A 20631-nucleotide genomic window follows, 5' to 3' on the forward strand; every position below is an offset into this window, starting at 1 on the left:
ACAGGGTGTCTCCTGCTTGAGCAGGGGGCTGGACTAGATGACCTCCAAAGCCCCTTCGAACCCTATTATTATTATTTCTATTCTAAACACTTCCTTAAACGTTCCTTTCAATAGTTTTTCCGCCTGCCCCCCCCCCCTTTATATAGGGAGGGGATGCGGTTTCCATCCTTGAAGCAGCCAGCTATGTCCCTTCCAGCTACGTTGAACTACACCTCCCATGATTCCCAGCCCCTGCCCCACGTGATCCCGCTGCTGATGGCTCCCTGGGCGATGAAATGGTGATTTCCCCCGACACATCTGGATGCTGTCAGATCAGAGGAGGCTCGTTTTGGGGCGTTTTTCATATTTTTCCACCGTTCTTGGCTCTTTCGCATGACGTGTCGTTAATCTGATTTGCTTGAAAAAAAAAAAAATTTTCTTGGCAGCCCTCCTCCTCAACTCAATGGGTCCACCCCCACCCCCAAATTTGTCCTTTTTAAAAAAAAAAATGTGACTCTTTTGAGTTCTTCCACAATGGCTCCTTTGAACTCTTTCCTTCCCTGCTCCATCCCACCCAACTGACTCCTCCACCCCGTTTCCTAGGCTAAAAAGGTGAGAGGTGTATCCCCCCCCCCCCAAAAAAATAACCCCACTTCTCGGTGATATGGGGATCGGATCGCGTGCTGTACCTGGTCCTCTATAATTTAATAGCCCCTATAAATAAATTAAAATAAAACAATAAAAACTGGACAAACGTCTCCAGACCATTCGTATGTATACGTAGATGTGGGGTGGTGTGAGGGGCGGGGTGCAAAAAAACCCCCCCACATTCATTCATTCATCCAAATCCATTCTGTCAAGGAGTTCCAGGTACACCCCAAAATAATAATAATAATAATAATAACAATAATAATTAAAAAAATCCCATATATTTTCCGACTGGTAGAATCGTTTCTTTGTCGCAGCCCCTGTGGATGCGGTGCCTTTTCAAGGAGAACGGCAGAATCCTGACTGCTCACCGCAAGGACTTTGCTCTTCTTCGGCAGAGATCCGTGCACCAAAAAAAAAAAAAGAAGAGAAAAAGAAAGAACAAGGGGGAGGAAAAAAAATGAAATGAAAGACGTATGGTCTCCGCTGTGGTCTGTAAGGTTTTCAGCCAGCAAAATTTAACACTGCCTTAAAAGTTGCAATACGTCTGGTGCCGCCTGCCGGCCTCGCTCGGAGGAAAGCCGAGATGTTCCGTCTTGGTAGGCTCCGAGCAGCCCCTGAAGGTCGATTCTTCCTGCTTCCTTGAGGACACGGGGAGCAAACTCTCCCGACTTCTTCAGGCTGGGAGCTGAACTCTTGCAGGCCGGGCGCCTTCTTCAAGTGGAAAAGAGAAAGGGTTTGGCTCGCCGCCCCCCTTCCCCGTCTGCGCTATTAGAGGATGTTCATGATGGCGTTGTAGAGTTGGGTGAGCACCACGAAGTGAACAGGGAGGCAGGACCCGCGATCCTGGGTCGCCGGATTGCAAGTGAGCCATGACAATGCGTTGTATTGTTCCAGGACAAACCTGTAGTGAGAGAGAGAGAGAGAGAGAGAGAGAGTGAGAGAGAGTGTGTGTGAGAGCGAGAGAGAGAGCGAGAGAGAGAGAGAGCAGTAAAGCAGGTGAGAAGAAAACATAGAGAGATCCGGAGGTTCCCTGTGGGATCTCCACCTTTTAAGGATCAAGTGGCACCTTGTGAGGACACAAAGGCAACACGGTCACTTAAGCAAGAAGTGTCCCTTCAGTTCGTCCAACTTTGCCTCCAATGTCCAGGTTACCTTTGCCTGGAGAAAAAAACTCTCCCAAGAACAGCCTTTAAGTGGAGGAAATTCAGTCCGAAAACAAAATACATACAAACTGTAAATAAAAATCCACACAAACCACGCTGTGGTAATTATCCGGACAGGGCAAGAGAAGAAATTGCAGACTTCAAAGGCCAGCAAAACACACCCAGTTGGCTCAACGATACCAGATAATTCATGATTTGCTCTCAACAGTTTGCTGTGCGCAACTTCCCTTTTTAAACACTGTGTTCCAGCTGCAGCTAATGAAGGGAATCAGGGCCCTTTCCTCCCCCGTAAGCCATGTTGCTCCCTCCTTCGTTCCTCCCTGCGTGCCCTAGGATGAAGAGGGGTGGGCCTGGGTATTCCTCCGAATTCCCTCTGCGTTGCTCTACCTCTCAATCCCTCGCAGCTTCAACCTCAAACTGTCTTCTGTGGACCTCACCCCGTTCCTAAGAGGTACTTAAAGGGGGCACCCGTAAGCGCACCAGCGTGCCTACCATCCCCATCTCACTGTCCCCATTTATCCATATTTACTCCCTTTGAGTTCATACTTATACTTGTTATCTTGTCTATGTTTGACAAACAAATAAACAAAACAAAACAAACCCAGAGAATACCAAGGATCCTTCAAAGCAACCGACAACATTTGGGTCGATGTTCCGCAGCGGAAGGCCGGTCAAAGACCAAGCCTTGCATTATGACTGACCACAGCACCAGGTCAATTACCTTAGGACATCTGATGTGGTTTTGGAGTCCAAGGGATGGGGCACTCTCTGGGAAGTCCGGGCAGGAAGAAGCTCGTCTGTCTGAGCTACAGAGATGTGATGATGCAGGGATGCCTGTCAGGAAGCGGAGGAAGACAGGATCACGTGATTAAGCATCTCACATCCTTCTGGGACCCTCCAAACTAGGGCAGCCTGGTTCCCCCCCCCCCGAGTATAATAGCGAGGACCAACCTTGAGAAAGAGGGGACATTGGTTCTGAGCTTGGGGACAGGAAGACCAGAACCACTGAGGAAGGTTCTCGGCTTTGGCAGTGGAAACGAAGTAACCCAGGGCGAGGGGCTGCTGCTTCAATTCTTCGGGGGCTTCCCGGGAAAGGAGACGCTCCCCTTGGCTCTGGAAAACAAAAAATCGAGGCGAGAAGGGCAACGTGGGTCAGTGCCTGTAGCATGCAGGGATCAACGGGGGTCCCTCGTGACCAGGTTCTTGGCCAACTTGAGACACACCCCGTACATGGTACGCAACTTCTTCACTTTGCTGTTGGGTTTAATCAACCTAGGGCAGGCAATTGCTCCCAACATCTAGCAACAGCCACGGCCCTTAGACTTATATATCACTTCGCAGTGCTTTACGGCCCTCTCTAAGTGGTTTGCAGAGTCAGCTCTTTTTGTCCCCAACAATCTGGGTTCCCATTTTACCGATCTCAGAAGGAGGGAAGGCTGAGTCAACCTTGAGCCGGTGGGAATTGAACTGGCAGCCTCATTGACCCAACTAGGCAACAGCATCAGTGCCAAAAGGAGGGTATGGAGGAGGAATAGGAGCAGGAATCGTCCTTGGTGCTCTCTGATATTGGTGGTTTCCTTGCAGAAGTTTTCATCAAACTAGGGAACATCCTCAGTTGCTCCTCTGAGCACTGATGATGTGATCGAGTTGGGTAATGAGATGTCTGCAAGAAAACCACCCAAGCTTCGGTGAGCCCCGTCTTGGACAAGTTCTTGCAGAGATCTCCGCTTGAACTGATTTCCTTTCTTCCTGGGACTTGCAGCGGCTCCTTTGAGAGCCCGCAGAGCCTCAAAGGCGGCCTGCCTAAATAAAGCACGCAACAGCGGTGCCAGAGAGGGCAACTTGCCAATGGGAGCAATCAATTATAAAATCCACAGAAGTTGGACGAAGGGAGGCCGTGCCTCGACCCCAGGGAAAAGATCACACGCTGCTAACTTCGCTCCGAACAAAAATTACACCTCAATTACCAGTCTGGCGTTAATGGTTAAACCGGTGGCTCTGAAGGCATTTGCCGCGTCCATTTACCGACTTCCCTGATTACTCGTCTCATTACAAGAGAAACGAGCGTTGGGCAACATTGACAAGACTTGCCAAGAATGGTCAGGACTGAAAAATGGAAATAACCAGGAGTCCCTTTGCAGGCAGTCCTCGACTTACAAGGGTTTGTTCAGTGACCGAAGTTCAGGGGTGGGATTCTACCCGGTTCGGACCGGTTCGAGAGAACTGGATATTAGTTACAGCTGGTTCAATGAGCCGGTATTTCACCCAACCGGCTGCCCCCCCCTCCTACCCCCACCGCTCCCAAGAGTCTCCACGTGGCCCATTTGCGATGGAGGATGCAGGGTCCACGTGGAGGCTCTGGGAGGGGAACAAATGGGCCTTCTGGAAGTCTGGAAATGGGCCTGTTTCCGGCTTCCGGAAGGCCTCCAGAGCCCGGGGGAGGCCATTTTTGCCCTCCCAGAGGCCTGGGGGAGGCCTCTGGGCCCTTTAGGAGGGTGAAAACGGCCTCCCCCAGGCTCTGGAGGCCTTCCGGAAGCCGGAAACAGGAAGTTCCACCCACCATGGCCATGCTCACCCAGCCACCGGGCAGCGAACCAGTTGCTGGATTTTTGAATCACACCCCTGCCGAAGTTACATCGGTGCTGAAAAAACGGGATTTAGGACCGCTTGCATGATTTTAATCTTACTAGGGTATGCTGATTACCAAGCTGCTATATTTTGGAGTGGTAGAGAAATCCAAGTAAATATATATATATTCTTAAAGAAGAGTCTTCATCATGCTTGTTGATATCATCCGCTCCCTCTTCCATAAGATATGGGGGTGTGGAAACCATTGGTTTTTCAGGAGCGGAAACTAGTGGGGATCTCTGGACCTGAATCTTCCAGAGTGGCACAGGGAAACGGTGAGGACTTACCCGGCTGTGCTGAAAAGATGGTCCGACTCCAATTCCAGGAGAACCAGGGGAGGGGACAGGGGAAGAGTTTGGAGAGGAGTGAAGGTTCCCAGTCATCAGGATGCCAATGTCATTGTCCATGTCATCCGGGAATGGGAGGTCAAACATGTCATCTCAAAGGGGAAAGAAGAGTAAGAGAAGATGTCAGTATTATTAGTTTCTATGTGAGTCTTTATCTCTCTCTCTGTCTCTCTCTCTCTCTCTCCCTTTCTCTCTCCCTCCCTCCCTCCCTCCTATCTGTCTCATCTCTGTTTCCCTCATCCTATCTGTCCATCTTTTTCATCTCTCCCATCTCTCTGTTCTCTCGTTCTCTCTTTTTCTCAGTCTCTCTCCCCTCTGTCCATTTCTCCAGTCTCTCATCTTTGTCTTTCTCTGTCTATTTCTCTCTCTCTCTCTCTCTTTCTCACTATCTCTCCATCTCTCCTATTTCTCATCTGTTTTTCTTTCTCCTCCTATCTCTCCATCTCTCCTGTCTCTCATCTCTCTCTCTCTTTCTCTCCTATCTGTCTGCCTCATCTCTTTCTCTCTCGCCTATCTATCCATCTCACCTGTCTCTCATTTCTCTTTTCCCTTCTCTCTCTCTCTTCCTGTCTCTCTCTCTCTCTCTGTTTCTATCTATCTATCTATCTATCTATCTATCTATCTATCTATCTATCTATCTATCTATCTGCTATTTATTCTCTCTTTCTCTCCATCTCTCTCTCTCTCTGCTCTCTTTGTGTGTGGGTGTCTGTGTGTATCCAAGTTAAGTTCAATTCCTGCCAATCACCTACACAAGTCCCTGCAATTTTCTTGGCAACCTGTTCAGAATGGTTTTCCCCCCCCCCCTTGCCTCCTTCCTAGGGCTGAAAGAGAGTGACTGGCCCAAGGTCACGACCTGGTTTCACACAGATTACAACTCCATACTATACTGGCTTTTAACCCGGTGCTTTTAACGACTTCACAATACCCAGACCTGTTGCTATTTTATTCAGGGAAAAATTCTGAAAGCCAGCATTTAAATGAACCTGTTTCTGCTTCTGCTAAACGGCTTTAAGTGTTGTCTGTATCCAAAACTCGCCTCGAAAGTCTCCCTATTAATTGAATTAGAAGGAAATTGGCATGTCAGCATCTAAGATGGCATTTGCCAATAACTAATTTACTCCCAGGTGAATGTTACCAAGCATTACAAAGCTGTGTGGTCTATACCAAACTTCTCTTGTGTCCAAATACCCCGGGATTGCTATTTATGGCTATTCTTTGAATGGAATCCAATAAGTCAGCTTACACATTCCAGCCATTATTGCAGAGAATGGAAATGGTCTAACTGAATGAACAGTTTTACCCAGAGAGGCTCCCTAGTGTTGCAGGCTGAAAGGCCATTGAGTAACAGTTGAGAAACCCTGTAAGAATCAATTGCTGAGAGCAAAATATCTCCTTGGCTCCTTATCTAGCGATTTAACAGAATAACAGAGTTGGAAGGGACCTTAAAGGTCTTCCAGTCCAGCCTCCTCTTCAAGCAGGACACCCTATACCTGCGACGGTGAACCTGTGGCACCCATGACACAGGTGGCACCCAGAGCCATTTGTGCTGGCACACGAGCTGCAGGCAAACTCACCTGCACTGTGCATGCGTGCGCCTCACGGCTGATTTTCGGCCTGTTTGAGGCCTTTTTCACCCTCCCAGAGGCTTCAGGAAGGCTTCTGCAAGCTAAAAACTAGGCCCGTTTCGTCCCTTCCTGTTTTCTGGAAATACCAGAAGAGATGAAACGGGCCTAGTTTTTGGCCTGCAAAGCCTGCAGAAGACTTCCTGAAGCCTCTGGGAGGCCGAAAATCAGCTGTGAGGTGCAGTGCAGGGGGTGGGGAGTGGGGGGTGGGGGCGAGTAGGTGGGGATTGCACACGCATGGGTAGGGGGCGTGAGGGGGAGCGCGTGCATTGCCTTCTGGGTGCTGGCATGCGAGCGCACAATTTTTTTGGCACAGGAGCCCCCAAAAGGTTAGCCACCACTGCCCTACACCATTCCAGGCAAATAGCTGTCTATAGTCTCTTCTTAAAAGCCTCCAGTCATGGAGCACCCACAACTTCCAGAGGCAAGACGTTCCACAGATTAACAGAATAACAGAGTTAGAAGGGACCTCCAACCCTCTACTCAAGTAGGAGACCCCATGCCATTCCAGACAAGAGGCTGTCCAATCTCTTCTAAAAAAAACCTCCAGTGATGGAGCAGCCACAACTTCTGGAAGCAATCCACAGAATAAACAGAATGACAACCTGGAAGGGACCTTGGAGGTCTTCTAGTCCAACCCCCTTCTAAAGCAGGGGACCCTATACCATTCCAGACAAATGGCTGTCCAATCTCTCCCCAAAAGAGATGGGACATTTTTACTACTCTTTTCATGGCTATTTCTAAGGTTCGTTCTTATCCCCTTCCAAAGGCAACAGCAGCCTGGAGATTTAGCCAAGTTTCCTTCAGCTGCCCCTGGATAGGTTCCACCTTTAGAAATCTTAACAACCGCCACACTTTGCATCACCTCCCAGGTAGAAGCAAGAAAACTAATAGCTTGGAAGCTTTTTCCCTTCTCCCTCCCTCTTTCTTTTTTTAATAATTAAACACAGAAAAATGAGTGGAGAAAATTAAATCTAACACCCTTTTGGAAAGCACAAGCTGTTGGACATCACTCCAATTAACGCGCAAAACCCTAAGGGCCCAAGTTAATGCAGGTTAAATATTTGTCAGCCCAGAGTTCAGGAGGGGGATTTGGGGGCCAAGAAGGGATTAAGAGGAGGTGCACTTGGTGAGGCCCACTGAATTCCATCAAAATATCAAGGGGAAAGGAAGGGAGGAAGGGAGGGAGCAAGGGAGAGGAAGGAAGGGAGGGAGGGAGGGAGGGGAAGGAACGGAGGGAGGGAGGGGAAGGGAGTGAGGGAGGAAGGAAGGAAGGAAGGAAGGAAGGAAGGAAGGAAGGAAGGAAGGAAGGAGGGGAAGGAAGAAAAAGAAGGGGAAGGGAGGGAGGGAGGAAGGGAGGGAGAGAGAGAGGAGGGAAAGGAAGGAAGGAAGGAGAAGGAAGGAAGGAAGGAAGGAAGGAAGGAAGGAAGGAAGGAAGGAAGGAAGGAAGGAAGGGGGAAAGGAGAGAAGGAGGAAGGAAAGGAAGGGGTAAAAGAAGGAAAAGGAAGGGAAGGAAGGAAGGAAGGAAGGAAAAGGAAGGGAAGGAAGGGGAAAAGAAGGAAGGAAAAGGAAAGAAAAGGAAGGGAAGGGAAGAAGGAAGGAAGGAAGGAAGGGAGGGAGGGAGGAAGCAAGCAAGCAAGCTCACCCAGAATCATACCGCTGGAAGGGACCTTGGAGGTCTTCTAGTCCAACCCCCCTGCTCAAGACAGAAAACCTTAAGCCATCTCGGTTAAACGCTTGTCCAGCCTCTTCTTGAAAAATCCCCAGTGATCGAGCACCCGCGACTTAATTCTCCCTGCTGTCAGAAAAGTTCTCCTTCCTTCTGTGCTGGCTCTCTCTTTAATGACTTCCCACCCCATTTGCTTCCTGTCTTATCTCGGGCGCTTCAGTGGCCCCTCAAGTCCTGTGAAGATGCCCATCCTAGTGTGGAAGGCGGGGGCAGGGGGACTCACCCGGGACTGATAGCTGAAACTTTCTGATTTTGCGCACCGAAGAGGAATTCTCCCTCCCACACACACACACACACACACACACATCTTCCTCTCCGGCAGCAACCGACTTACCATTATTGGGGCTGAATCCATCTTCGTTGGGGTAATTGGCAGGAGCGACCTGGATGGTTGCCGAGGTTGGGAAAACCAGGATGTGAGTACAAGAGGCATCCTGCGGAGTGTTCAGTTGTGAAGACTGCAGATTAAGGGCGGTGCTCCGGCCGAAGACGGAACCCATGGTGACAGCATCTTTTGGGAGAAATAAAAGGAAGAAGAGAGGAGTCCGGCTGTGTTCTGACCCAAACCCTTTTCCAATAAAACAAACACGAGCCAAAGGGAACAGAAACCTTTTAATGATTCTTACGAATCCCCGGTTAAAAGGCTGCTGCAAACTAATTAACTTTGATAAGCACAAGCCTTGCCAAAACTGTGCGAGGCTGCCAAGAATGACAGATAAGAAATATTTCACAACACAAGAGTCTTCAAATACCAACTTAAGATACTGCAATGTCCACGAGGCTGAGTTTCAAAACGTTTTTGCTTCCTGCAAAGAACGTTCGCTTCACAGCTGGCTTTTATCTCCTCGAGGGAGGGGCCTTACTCCTTGCAGCTTTACTCCCGAGTCGCCTGGGCTGCTGCAACTGCTCTTTCCTGCGAGCAATCCTGCGTGCACGCGCACTTCACACAGGTTCCTTGGGAACATCCTCATCGCTACTACAATCTCTGAAGGCAGCAGTCCACTCCCTAATGGTCCTGGCCCCTCATCTGAGTCTTCGCTCTCCACAGCCATCCACACCTGCTGCCGGCTAACCACAACAGGCTGCAGGAAGATGGCTTAAAACAACAACACTGTGAAAAGACCTCAGGAAAATGGTCCTTCTAAGGACACAGGCTATAGCTGTGATGGCGGACCTATGGCACACGTGCCGGAGGTGACACGCAAAGCCACCTCTCTGGGCACACCAGCCGTCGCTTGTTGGCTCTTCTGCATTGCTCGTGTGCGCAGGAGTGCCGGAAACTGGAAAAGCAGTGCTGGCCAGCTGGGTTTTGTGTGTGGAGGAATGCTGGAAACCGGAAGAGCAGCTCCTCGGAGTGCATGCGTGTGCCGGCCAGCTGGTCTTCGTGTGTGCATGCATGTTAGAAACCAGAAGGCCAGGTGGCCGGCGCATGTGTTTCTGTTTCAGCACAAAAGGTTAACCGCCACTGCCCTATATTATTCCAGACAAGTGTCGCTTCTTGAAATCCTCCAGCGATGAAGCACCCACAGCTTCTGGTGGCCAGCCGTTCCACTGGTTAATTGTCCTCACTGGTAGGAAGTTTCTCCTTCATTCCAGGTTGCTTCTCTCCTTGATGAGTTCCCATCCATCGCTTCTTGTCTTGCCTTCTGGTGCCTGACCTCCCTCTCCTTTGGGGCAGGCCCTCAAACACTGGAAGGCTGCTACCCTGTCTGTCTGTCCCACTGAGCCCACCGTCGGAGTGTTGTGCATAATTACCTGGCATCACCACAAATGACCCCTGCGGCTCCATGGCAACCAAGCAGGCGCTGAGGATGGAGGGGGAATCTGCAGAGGAGATGCCACACATCCGACACACCTCCTTCAGCTGCTTACTGATTGTCTGCAGGGAGCACTCTCCCAGCAGAATGCTCCAGTCTGAAAAACAGGGGGGGGGGGAAGATATGTGGCTGTCATCTAAAGCAGTGGTCGCCAACCGGTGGGCCAGGGACCACTGGTGGTCAGTGAGAAAATTTTGATGGTTCGCAGAGAAATGTCACCCCCAAAGCAATTAATCCAGGCTGCGTGGGAACACAAGGCTGCGCTGCCCACATGCCCGGGGGGCAGGCGGGGATAGGCTGACTCCGTAAAACCACTCAGAGTGTTCTGTAAAACACTGTGAAGTCGTATATAAGTCTAAGGGCTGTTGCTAAAGGCCTTCTAGCCCAGGTACCTTTCAACTCCCCGTGGCCAAGCCGTCCAAGGCGCCCAATCACGACTCTCCAGGGAAGTGACGTCATCTGGATGATCCCGATACACCATTCCCATAGCTTCTGCAAGCCAATTTTCCGTGCTGACACCTTGCACCTCCGTGATCTGGAGGGAAAAGGAGAGTAGTAAGTGCCGTCAGAATGCACTTGTGGTTTTTTCCCCTTCTTTTTATGACCTGCGATCCTTTTATTTGGGATAACATCAATGTGACTGAATGGAACGTTTACTGGCCGGATGCCCTTCCTGGCGGCCATAGGGAGTTCTCAACAGATATTTTCTCTTTGAGCCCTGATAAGAGAAACATCTGTTTGGAAGTGGGCATTTACTGGCCAGATGCCCTCCCTGATGCCCAACCAGAGTTCATAGCAAATATTTTCTCTTTGTGTCTTGATAGAGAAACACCCGTTTGGAGATGAGTGTTTACTGGCCAGATGCCCTCCCTGATGCCTACGCGGAGTCCGCAGCAAATTATTTTCTCTAGGCGCCCTGATAGAGGAACATCTATCAACCCCTAGGACAGAACTCTCAATCTTCTGGGTGGGATACAAGCATCTTGACCTCTAAGCCACCATACTGCTGAGCTATAAAAGTGTGCACTCAATGCCTTTAGATAATGTTTTAAGACCAGGAAGTCCAGCAGGATTGTCTGCTCTAAAGTTTGGAGCAGTTTAAGTAAGTTTAAGTTTAAGTTTAAGTTTAAGTTTAAGTTTAAGTTTAAGTTTAAGTTTAAGTTTAAGTTTAAGTTTAAGTTTAAGTTTAAGTTTAAGTTTAAGTTTAAGTTTAAGTTTAAGTTTAAGTTTAAGTTTAAGTTTAAGTTTAGTTAATTTAGTTTAGTTTAGTTTTTAAGCCTACCTGTTTGGCAAATCAATGTTGACAATGCAAGTTTCCAACAAGTCCCCATGAAGGTCAGTGCAGGAGGCCAGAAGCCAACGCTGATCGTGAGAGAGACAATACCCCACAAACAGCACGTTATACTTCTGGCTGGCTTCGCCAAAGGTCTCCCCGAGCTCTGTCTGTTTGTCTTTGATAGGTGCCAGGATAAATGGAGGGGAGTACAGCTGAATGGGACTCGGCCGCTACAAAAACAAACAAACAACACGTTAAATTGTCAAATTGGTAACACAGTTTCCCAAACGCCTGGGAAAGAGATCTTCAGAGTGCTACGAAATGCTAGCAGGGTTGGGACCGTCCAGATTTGGCAAAGGATGCTGGTTTGAGAGGGAAAGTGTGGGCCCAGAGAGGCTTTGCCGGGCTTCGTCACTCACCTCGGAGTTCTTGAGGGTCATCTCGATGCTGGCAGCTGGTCCGAAACCCGTCAGAGACTTGATGTGAATCTGGGTGGGTAGCGGTCGCCTGCACTGGCAGTAGACGGAAAATGCCAGGGATTTCAAGTGCTGGATATAAAAGATCTGCTCGTCCTTCATGGTCTGCAGCATATATTGGCAAGGCACAATCTGAAGGAAACGGAAAAGCCGCGATTAGTCAATAGCGATAGCGATAGCGCTTTAGACTTATATACCGCTTCACAGTGCTTTTACAGCCCTCTTGAAGTGGTTTACAGAGTCAGCCTCTTGCAAACCCCAACAATCTGGGTCCCCATTTTACCCGCCTCGGAAGGATGGAAGGCTGAGTCAACCTTGAGCAGGTCAGGATCAAACTGCTAGCAGTGGGCAGAATTAGCCTGCAATTCTTCACTCTAATCACTGTGCCGCTATGGCTCTTAATAGCAATAGCACTCAGACTTCACAATGCTTTATGGTCTCCTTTAAGCGGTTTACAGAGTTAGCCTTTTGCAAACCCCAACAATCTGGGTCCTCGTTTTACCCACCTCGGAAGGACGGAAGGCTGAGTCAAGCTTGAGCCAGTGACAAACGAACTCCTAGCTTGGGCAGAGATAGCCTGCAATACTGTATTCTAACCACTGTGCACCATGGATGAATGGATGGATGCAAGGAAGGAATAGCAATAGCCCTTAGACTTATATACCGCTTCACGGTGCTTTACGGCCCTCTCTGAGCAGTTTACAGAGTCAGGATCTTGCAAACCCCAACAATCTGATATTTATGACGGTTGCAGCATCCCGGGGTTACATGTTCCCCTTTTACAACCTTCCGACAAGCCCAGTCAACGGGGGAAGCCAGAGTCACTTCACAACTGGGTGACTTAAGTTATCAACTGCAATCTTCAGTTAGCAGCACACGTTCTTCTTCTGCCCAACTCAAAAGGACTTCTGTCTCTTCCAAGGAAAACCCACCTGAAGAATGAAAGAGCTCCTCATGTTTTCGGGGAGGTTGTCCAACATTTCTGTGTAACAGCGCATCAAGCTCAAGAGCCAGAAACTGGCAGAAGAAGATTCCTCTTCCGCGGTGTAGGTGAAGGGATCCACCATATAGATGACCACAGCCGGTGGGTAGGCATGGCTGTCTGCAGACTCAGGTTCTGTTGGGATTCCAATCCTCTCCCTCTCTGCAGAGCTATAAAAACAGCAACAACAATGATTTATGCCAAGAGCAGAATATCAGGAAATCCAGGCAGTTCACAGGATTATAAAGGTTCATGATAAGCTTAAGGTCTCTACAAGAATCTGAGCTACCAACGGTCAAAGCGAATTGGTGGTAAGTAAGAATCAAGGGAGTTCAAGGTGGGCTGGATTTAAGTCTCTTGTGGGTGCAAAAGACTTGAGACTGATGGCACATTTGACCCCTCCTTCGGTCTCACGGTGACATGACAGCAGTCTTCCAATATTTAAGGGGCTGCCACAAAGAAGATGGGGAGTGGGAGGTCAACCTTTTCTCCTAAGCACCAGAAGGTGACAAGAAACAACGGATGGAAACTAATCAAGGAGAGAAACAACCTAGAACTAAGGAGGAATAAAGCAGGGGGTCGAACTAGAGGACCTCCATGGTCCCCTCCGTCTCTGTTATTCTGTCGTCTCGTACAATTCAAAAGTTCATCATGTTTTTCTCCCCCCTATTAAGTTACAACCCCTGTGCTTAAGCTGTCAGGACTCCGGTAGTTTCCCCCATTTAAATCATGAGTCTCTAGCCGGATTTTCAAAGCTCAAAGATGTATTAGGAGAAGACATGGCTCTGAGACACATCATTCATTGTCACCTTTGACCCTGGTTTTCCCCCCACCCCCTGGGTGTATCATAATTCATATTCTCCAATGGGACACCTCCATAGCCAAGAGCCATCAATCATACTTTCCAGTTAGAATTTTGTGTGGCAGAAACTTCGGTCGCCTGGAAACTATCTATGAAAACATTGATGGAATGCAGTTTCGGTTTTGCAAGCTGCTACACTACACTACTCTCCCTTTCTGTCGGCAACTCTAAAAAGACCAGAGAAATATTTTATGAGTTGATATAAGGATTCCTCTGTTGGGAGCTCCTTAGAAGAAATGCTTTTATTTTGCCTGGACTCTCACAGGACCAAAGGTGAGAAATACACAAGTCCAGGACGTGTAATGGAGGTGCTGACAGGTGGAGATCACAGATCGCTCCCCTGTTGCTCTCTCTCCGTAACCCAAATGCCTACTTTTATTCAGCCTTCCTTGTATTTATCATGTGAATCCGAGCGTATCTCCTTTAAGCAACCGTTGAGCAACCTGTGCCGGACCCAAAGCTCCGCTGTTCCTTTTGGATCCAAATACTTACATACTTCAAGAAGAGGGGTTGACAACCACAGTAGGAAGAGGCGGCCACAAGACAACTCAGCTTCAGTTTCAAATATATATATAATTAAGAACGTATCATCTTAGTATTAAGGATGATCTTGGCAGATCCCTAAACCTGGATTGCAAAGAAGGCAGAGGCTACTACCCAGCGTAAAGATTAAGCGCCCTTGCTGAAATTAATAAGCTTGTGTCTCTGCATTGTAGAATTATCCAGCAATTAACTTTGAACAGTGGCAGTAATCAATTTTTGCTATTACAATTACAAGACCAGCAGGGGCCAGTATGTAGGTGAATATTATTTCTATTTTCCTTGCTGAGATTCATCACATATCTCCAACTCGTTTTATTTCTCTGGGGTTCAAACTCTCTACCCAAACCTAATTTCATGTACCGTTATATTTTAGATAACTGTACAGGTGGTCCTTACTTTACAACTGGAATTAAGTCTCAAATTTCCATTGCTAAACAAGGCAGTTGCTAAGTGACCCAAAGGTGCTTTTTTTCCAAGAGGCAATTGGACTTTCTGGGTTTTTCTTTGAAGACGTTTCGCTTCTCATCTGAGGAGCTTCTTCAGGTCTAACAGGATGGTGGGGTACGGAAGGATTTATACTCCTTGCAGACAGCCGGTCATTTGCATCCTTTTACAGGTTCATTGAGGCCGCTTGGAGCTTTGTCTGTGTCCCCGGGGTCTCTTGAGTGGTGTTTAAGAGAGCATTGCCCCCGTTTTACGACCTTCTTGCCATGGCTGTTAAACAGATCGCACAGTTAAGCGAATTGCATGGTCGTTAAGCGAACCCGGCTTCCCCCGTTGACTTCGCTTGTCGGAGGCCGGCTGGGGGAAGGTTACAAATGTTGATCACGTGACCCTGGGACACTGCAACCATCATAAATACACGCCAGTTGCCACGCGCCCGATATTTTGATCGTGTGACCGTGGGGAGACTGCCAACGGTTGTTAATCGTGAAAACCGGCCATACGTCACTTTTTTTCCAGTGCCCTTTTAACTTCCGAGTGTCACTAAACGAATTATTGTAAGTTGAGGACTCCCTGTACACGGGTTTAGGAGCTGTCCAAAGTCTGATCTCAGCAGTACTTCAGGAAAGTCCCAAAGGGGCTTTTTCAAAACAAACGTTTGTTTTTCACCCTGACAGCCGTTGCAGCATGGCCCCGTAATGATCAAAATCTGGACTCTTGGCAACTGGCATGTACTTATGGCAGTTGCACTGTCCTGGTGGTCATGTGGTCATGGCAAAGAAGTCCCAATACTTATGAAGATGGTCACTGTCGTGCCCCTGTCAGAGTCTGAACTGTGTGGCTCCGTTGGCTGTGGAGGAAACTGGGGAAGGGCAAAGTCCGGCTGGGCAGAGCTGGAGAGTGGAAGAACAAGGGAGAATGAGTTCAAAGGAAGACCCAGGCCCACTCTCTCTTCATCCTAGGGTACACAGGGAGGAACGGAGAAGAGAGCAACGTGGGTTGCATGGCTTACAGGGTAGGAAAGGGCCCCGATTCCCTTCATTAGCCACACCTGGGAATGAGAGTTTAAAAGAGATGCAAGCTGAGTGCGGCATCTGCTGGGAACAAACATGACTTTTTCCTGTGTGTCTTTGCTTATCTGTGTTCCTGATGTCCTCCCAACCATGTTGAGTTATTGCCGTGCCTTCACATCTAGAACTCCTTCTCCTGCCCTGCTGGACTAATTATCTTTTTGCCCTGATTGGACTTATAGTTACAGTTTTCGTTGACCATGTTTTGGACTTGATTCTCTGCAGCCCAAGGCTGTTCCTGGGAGAGTTTTTCTCCAGCCAGAAGGTAACCAGGACATTGGGGGCAAAGTTGGAGCTAATAAAGGGACTCCTACTGATTATGTGACGGTGTGGCCTTTGTGCCACACTGCTTTGGGTCATCACAGTCATGTGGAAGAAAAGACGGGAGAAACCCTTCAACCTAAGGGAGGGCCCAAACCGAGAAAGGTAGACTTACTTGTCCTGCCCCTCTTGGAGTTGCTGCGATGAGATTTGCCCTGCCTCTGCATCTCCTCCTGGGACTGTGCTTCCTTGGGGTCTCTCTGAGGGAACTGCCCCGGACGTTGGGTTTTGACCTTGAGGTAGGCCTCCACCGAACCCTGAAGAGGAGGTAGTACTTGTCTGGCTAATACTGGAGGCGGAGGAGGAGGAAGAGGAGGTGGAGGAGGAGGAGGAAGAGGCCAAGAGCTGGGGCACTGAAGAGCCTGGGGCTGTACTGGTGCCCACTGGGAGACCAGTGGTCCCGTTAGTTGAGGAGCTGAAAGACGGGCCAGCCGACAGAGCCGTAGGTCCAAGACAGGCCGAGCTAGAGGAAACTGATCCTGCGTTCCCGGATATGGTTTGTTCCAGGTTGGATGAGGATGGAGGTGCCGGTTGGTGTTTGGGTGGCATCAGCAGGCTGCTGTCGAGTTGCAAAGTAGCTAAGTAAGGTGCTGAAAGAGACAAATGGGAAGCAAAGGTTTCCAAAATGATGTAAAAGAAGACCCATGCCAAAGCCAAAACATGCCAGGCAAGCCATTGTTTTCGAAAGAGAAAGAGTGCGTAGAAATGGAATATTTGGGTAATATTTTTTTTAAAAAAATTTGCTCATATCCCGCTTTTATTACTGTCACAAATAACTCTAGATGGGAAACATATCCAACACACCTCCCTCCTCCTATTGTCCCCACAACAAAGAGACTGTGAGGTGAGGTGGGCCGAGAAGAAAATGACTGGCCTAAAGTCACTCAGCTGGACTCACAGACACCTGGTAACTGACCCAAAGTCACTTGGCTGGCTTTCATGGCTAAGGCGAAACTAGAACTCCCAGTCTTCTGGTGATAGACCCAAAGTCATTCAGCTGGTTTTCATGGCTAGGGTGAAACTAGAACTCCCAGTCTCCTGGTGATTGATTCAAAGTCATTCAGCTGGCTTTCATGGCTAAGGCGAAACTAGAACTCACAGACACCTGGTAACTGACCCAAAGTCACTTGGCTGGCTTTCATGGCTAAGGCGAAACTAGAACTCACAGACACCTGGTAACTGACCCAAAGTCACTTGGCTGGCTTTCATGGCTAAGGCGAAACTAGAACTCACAGACACCTGGTAACTGACCCAAAGTCACTTGGCTGGCTTTCATGGTTAAGGTGAAACTAGAACTCACAGACACCTGGTAACTGACCCAAAGTCACTTGGCTGGTTTTCATGGCTAAGGCGAAACTAGAACTCCCAGTCTCCTGGTGATAGACCTAAAGTCATTCAGCTGGCTTTCATGGCTAGGGTGAAACTAGAACTCCCAGTCTCCTGGTGATTGATTCAAAGTCATTCAGCTGGCTTTCATGGCTAAGGCGAAACTAGAACTCACAGACACCTGGTAACTGACCCAAAGTCACTTGGCTGGCTTTCATGGCTAAGGCGAAACTAGAACTCACAGACACCTGGTAACTGACCCAAAGTCACTTGGCTGGCTTTCATGGTTAAGGTGAAACTAGAACTCCCAGTCTTCTGGTGATAGACCCAAAGTCATTCAGCCGGCTTTCATGGCTAGGGTGAAACTAGAACTCCCAGTCTCCTGGTGATTGATTCAAAGTCATTCAGCCGGCTTTCATGGCTAAGGCGAAACTAGAACTCACAGACACCTGGTAACTGACCCAAAGTCACTTGGCTGGTTTTCATGGTTAAGGTGAAACTAGAACTCCCAGTCTCCTGGTGATTGATCCAAAGCCATCCAGCCGGCTTTCCTACCTAAGGCAGGACTAGAACTCACAGACACCCTGTTTCTATCCTGCTGCCTTAAGCACTAGACCATTCTGGTTTTCAAATTGCAAATATTTATCAAGTACTTTTGAAGAGTAGGAGGGGAAAAAAGCAAAGGGGAAGAAGAGTGGACTTCCCACTGCTAGTCTTTTTTTTTTTTCCTATTTTTCTCTTTTCTTCATTTCTCTTTTCTGCGCTCTTACTTTTATTCCCCCCCCCCGAACCTATTTTTTTAAATGTTCTATCCGTCGCTCTTTTAACATTACATTTTAAAAAAAGGTTATATCCGCCACCCCACCCCCAATCCTCTTAAAACACATCTATGTTTCCAACACTTCTTTTGAGAAAGGGTTGATTCCCCCCCCCTTTTCTCCCCCCCTTTTGTAAATTCCATTTTTGTGATTAAGGAAACGGCCACCAGGAGGGGCTGTTTCTCCGTTTCCGTTCTAGAATAAGAATTAACGACTTGCTTAATCCCTCCTAAGATTCAGCTAAGCTCCAGAAGATGCAACGCTTCCAGAGAGTATTTGGCTAATCGTTTTAATTTCTTTTACTTTCAATTACTTGAAACGATTTAAAGGGTTGTTATTCGGTTTGGTTTGTCTTGCAATTTATTTTCCACGATCGCTATTAAGACAGTTCAGGCTTGCATTGTTCTCATTTGAACTAGCTGGTGGTTTGTTTTAATTTCTGCAGCGATCGCAAGGCAGTTCAAACCCAGTGGTGGCGGGAGAGGTTTCGTCAGCAAAGTATCGCGTTGGTAAGACTTTGCCAGGACATAAAACATAGAACCACAGGGCTAAAAGGGACCTTGGAGGTCTTCTACTCCAACCCTCTGACCGAGGAAGAGCCTCTATGTACCGTTCCCAACAAATGGTTGTCCAATCTCTTCTAGAAAACTTCCAGTGTTGGAGCATTCACAACTTCTGGAGGCAAGTGGTTCCACCGATTAAGTGTTCTCACTGTTAGGAAATTTCTCCTTCGTTCTAGCTTCCATCTCTCTTTGTTAAAACTTCCACCTGTTATTTTTTTTTGTCCTGCTTTCAGGTCAGTGGTGGGTATTCAGCCAGTCCGCACTGCATCGGATGAACCGGTAGCAAGGATTTGGCGTGAGTCGCCAAACCGTTAGTAAGTTCTGGCTGGCCACGCCCCTGACTATTTGGGAGCTACAATTGGTCCAGAATGCAGCGGCATGGATAATTCTGCCGGCCAGGAGGGTGGCATGTGTAACACCACTGTTATGGCAGTTGTGGGTGCTGCATCACTGGAGGTTTTCAAGAAGAGACTGGACAGCCATTTGTCTAGAATGGTAAAGGGCTTCTTCCTTGAGCAAGGGGTTGGACTAGAAGACCTCCAAGGACCCTCCCAAATCCGTTATTCTGTATTCTGTTACATGAGCTGCACTGGTAGCTAATCTGCTTCTGGTTCCAAGTCAAGATGTTGGTTATCACAACTTTGGACAGCACAATAAATAACTGAAGCAAGCCGAAGGAATGAGCGGAACACATGAATGAATGAATGAATGAATGAATGAATGAATGAATGAATGAATGAACGAACGAACCTTGCTAATCACCCATCTTACCTAGGTGGTGACGACAAACTTGCGCATAAAGTTTGAGCCTGGAATGATTGTCACAGTCTTCGTTGCCCCAGGGTGGGTTGAACCAGTCGCTCACCAGCTCATCCGCCAGCTTCTGGGCCACCGTCTTTCCCACGCGCATGATCCCATCATGCAACACTTTAGAGATTGGTTTGTGTTGACCAAGCCGACACATCTAACAGCACAGGGAGAAAAACAGCCAGGTCAGAGGTGCGAGTGGACTGCACAACAGAGCAATTAGCCACCTGTGCATCCCGCAGACTGGGAATAAAATCGTAACTCTCTCTTTCCCTCTGTTCCAATTCAGGGCCATGGATGGTGCGTTGCTTACCTGCAGAAAGGAAGGAGGGGGAAGGAAGTTTCCTATTATTTCAGTGAGGCTTAGGTGCCACTACGTCCCAGATGGGATACTACATTAGCCAGCATGTAACAGCAAAGACTAAACTTTTTGTAATGGCAGAAATATTTGGGGAGGGAGGAAGGAAGGTGGGTGAAGGAGAGGAGAGGAGAGGAAAAGAGAAGGAAGGAAGGAAGGAAGGAAGGAAGGAAGGAAGGAAGGAAGGGGAGAGGAGAGAAGAGAAGAGAAGAGAAGAGAAGAGAAGAGAAGAGAAGAGAAGAGAAGAGAAGAGAAGAGAGAAGAGAGGAAAGAAGAGGAGAGGAGAGAAGAGAAGAGGAGAGGAGAGAAGAGAAGAGGAGAAGGAAGGGAGGAAGGAAGGTGGGTGGAAGAGAGAGGAGAGAAGAGGAGAAAAGGAAGGAAGGAAGGAAGGAAGGAAGGAAGGAAGGAAGGAAGGAAGGAAGGAAGGAAGGAGTGTGGGGAGAGGAGAGGAGAAGGAAGGAAGAAAGGATGGAGAGGAGATAAGAGAAAAGAAGAGAAGGAAGGAAGGAAGGAAGGAAGGAAGGAAGGAAGGAAGGAAGGAGGAGAAGGGGAGGGGAGAGGGTCACCCACCTCATATACGGCGCTTAAGTCCCTGAAGAAAGTTTTGGCTCCGTCAAGCAAGGCCTCATTTTCTGGACACACCACAATGTAGGCGACATCCCGGTGACCCCCGTAAGGATCCAACAGCAGCCTCTCCCAGAATGGCAGGGAGAACGGAGAGATTGTCAGGAAGTCCTTGTCATAGCCAACCAACAAGGTGGGTATCGGAAGAGGCTCAGGCGACTCTTCAGAACCTAAAGGTCAAAAGGGACATTGGGATTCTTGAGTAGCTGTGAAAACTGGGAG

General features: G+C 48.4%; 1 protein-coding gene across 1 annotated transcript in view; it reads right to left on the bottom strand.

The window, feature by feature from the left end:
• Positions 1–282: 282 nt before the first annotated feature.
• MED13L (mediator complex subunit 13L) overlaps positions 283–20631 on the bottom strand; it is a 146678-nt gene continuing 126329 nt past the window's right edge. The window contains exons 19-31 of the mRNA XM_026718603.2: positions 20356–20579; positions 19392–19584; positions 16029–16503; positions 12624–12843; positions 11635–11823; positions 11222–11445; positions 10332–10474; positions 9878–10036; positions 8457–8633; positions 4709–4860; positions 2745–2906; positions 2515–2627; positions 283–1531 (exon numbers count right to left, since the gene is read on the bottom strand). Coding sequence (XP_026574388.1) covers positions 1399–1531; positions 2515–2627; positions 2745–2906; positions 4709–4860; positions 8457–8633; positions 9878–10036; positions 10332–10474; positions 11222–11445; positions 11635–11823; positions 12624–12843; positions 16029–16503; positions 19392–19584; positions 20356–20579 — 2564 coding nt within the window. The 3' untranslated portion in view covers positions 283–1398. The remainder of the gene's footprint in view (positions 1532–2514; positions 2628–2744; positions 2907–4708; positions 4861–8456; positions 8634–9877; positions 10037–10331; positions 10475–11221; positions 11446–11634; positions 11824–12623; positions 12844–16028; positions 16504–19391; positions 19585–20355; positions 20580–20631) is intronic.

Source organism: Pseudonaja textilis, chromosome 15 (assembly GCF_049901715.1).
Source record: "Pseudonaja textilis isolate UNSWEBS1 chromosome 15, rPseTex1.2, whole genome shotgun sequence".
In the NCBI taxonomy this organism is placed as follows: Eukaryota; Metazoa; Chordata; class Lepidosauria; order Squamata; family Elapidae; genus Pseudonaja; species Pseudonaja textilis.